Source organism: Helianthus annuus, chromosome 5, assembly GCF_002127325.2.
Source record: "Helianthus annuus cultivar XRQ/B chromosome 5, HanXRQr2.0-SUNRISE, whole genome shotgun sequence".
In the NCBI taxonomy this organism is placed as follows: domain Eukaryota; kingdom Viridiplantae; phylum Streptophyta; class Magnoliopsida; order Asterales; family Asteraceae; genus Helianthus; species Helianthus annuus.
Genome location: NC_035437.2, coordinates 65,521,838 through 65,523,839, shown reverse-complemented (window position 1 = coordinate 65,523,839; position 2,002 = coordinate 65,521,838). Strand labels below are relative to the sequence as shown.

The following is a 2,002-nucleotide window of genomic DNA, read 5'->3' as shown; positions in this document are numbered from 1 at the left end:
TTCATCCTTTGAGTATATTAAGATGTCGTCAATAAACACTATCACCGATTTGTCTAGCATAGACTTGCAAACCTGATTCATGAGGTCCATGAAAGCTGCAGGTGCATTAGTTAACCCAAAGGACATTACAAGAAACTCGTAATGTCCGTACCGCATACGAAAAGCCGTCTTCGGTATATCTTCCTTCTTGACTCTCAACTGATGGTACCCCGACCTAAGGTCGATCTTGGAGAACCAACTTGCGCCTTGAAATTGGTCAAATAAGTCGTCGATTCTTGGGAGTGGATATCGATTTTTCACCATGAGTTTGTTCAACTCCCGGTAATCGATACACATCATGTGCATACTCCCATCCTTTTTCTTCACAAACAGCACCGGTGCACCCCACGGTGACACACTTGGGCGAATAAACCCTTTGTTGAGGAGATCTTGAATCTGAGACATTAATTCTTGCAATTCAGAAGGTGCGAGCCGATACGGCGCCTTGGCCACAGGTTTCGCGTCCGGAATCAATTCGATTCCGAACTCTATGACTCCCGTTCTGGCAGTATTCCCGGTAGATCTTCCGGAAACACGTCAGCATATTCGCGTACCACCGGTACGTCTTCAATCCTTAGTGATCCCTTGTCTGGTTCGTTTGCGTATATCATGAATGCCCTACAACCGTGCCACATGAGCTTGTAAGCTTTTATCATTGAGCACATAATGGGTTTACCCTCTTTCTCGCCATGTACGGTAACTGATTTCCCACTTGGAGATGTTAATTTTATCTCCTTGCGGAAACATACGACTTTCGCATGGTGTCGGGATAGCCAATCCATCCCGACCACTACTTGGAATTCTCCCATATTCCTCATCGTCAATACTTATTTTGTAATCTCGACATATATCACACACAAGGAAATTTTTGTTATCACCTATCTCTACCTCTAATGGCATAGGCAATTTTGTTAGTACAAAGGAAGGATGTCGAATAAATCCATGTGAAACAAAGGATTTATTCGCACCCGTATCAAATAACACACGTGCAGGAATTGAATTTATGGCAAATATACCTGAGACCACATCGGGCTCCGTTTTCGCCTTTGCTGCTGTTAACTGGAAGGATCTCGCTTTTGCCTTTGGTGTCTCAGTATGTGTATTCTTGTCATCCTTCTTTCCGATCAACTCCGGGCACTCAGATTTCTTGTGACCCGGCTGATAACATTTGTAACACACCGACACTTTCCCCGGGCATAACGCAGCCGTGTGCCCGGTCTTCCCACATATAGGACATGGCCTGTCCTTAAACCGGCACTCGCCCTTGTGCCCTTTCCCGCATACTTTACAACTTGGCGTGCTGCTCTTTCCCTCTTGCTTTTTCGATGAGTCAGTCGTGCGTGCCTTTTTCGTAGGGCTTGGATTAACCTCTTGCGCCCTTCTTTCACCCCTTTCAATTTGTTTCTTTAGCTCTATTTCTCTTTCTCGAGCGGTATTGATAATTTCAGCAAAGGGTCTCATATTTTGAGGGAGTCATGAACTCCCGATACTCTGCGCTTAGCATATTATAATAATAATACACCTTCTGTTCTTCGGATGTCACACCCCGACCATGATAAAACAACAAAACGTGATGGAAAACATCGGGGAGTGTTGTAACAGAATCATTGTTTCAAAACACACGAAAATTTGAAGTTTCGTTTTATTAAACATTAAACATTTACATCGTCTTGAAATCTAACAAACAAGTTAAACATAGTCTATCATTGTTATTAAGTCACTAAGGCCTCGTCCCGTCCTATGTAAGTATGCATCCTAGCAATCAACATCATTCAACAATACCTGAAACATATGTGAAAACAAAGTCAGCAAAGAAATGCTGGCGAGTATATAGGTTTTATGAGAGTGTCGGATTCATGGCTAGTTTATATGTTGTAGTACCTCGTTAGACTCCAAGAGTCAAAATACATACCTTGTTTTGAAAAGTGTATTACAACATAAATAACCAACTCAAATCAAATTG

General features: G+C 42.6%; 1 protein-coding gene across 1 annotated transcript; it reads right to left on the bottom strand.

The window, feature by feature from the left end:
• Positions 1 to 527: 527 nt before the first annotated feature.
• Positions 528 to 1,500, bottom strand: LOC110942964. Its single transcript, XM_022184725.1, has 2 exons — positions 1,056 to 1,500; positions 528 to 865 (listed from the first exon to the last, which is right to left on the bottom strand). Exons 1-2 carry the CDS (start codon positions 1,498 to 1,500, stop codon positions 528 to 530), a joined length of 783 nt encoding a protein of 260 aa, XP_022040417.1.
• Positions 1,501 to 2,002: the final 502 nt, after the last annotated feature.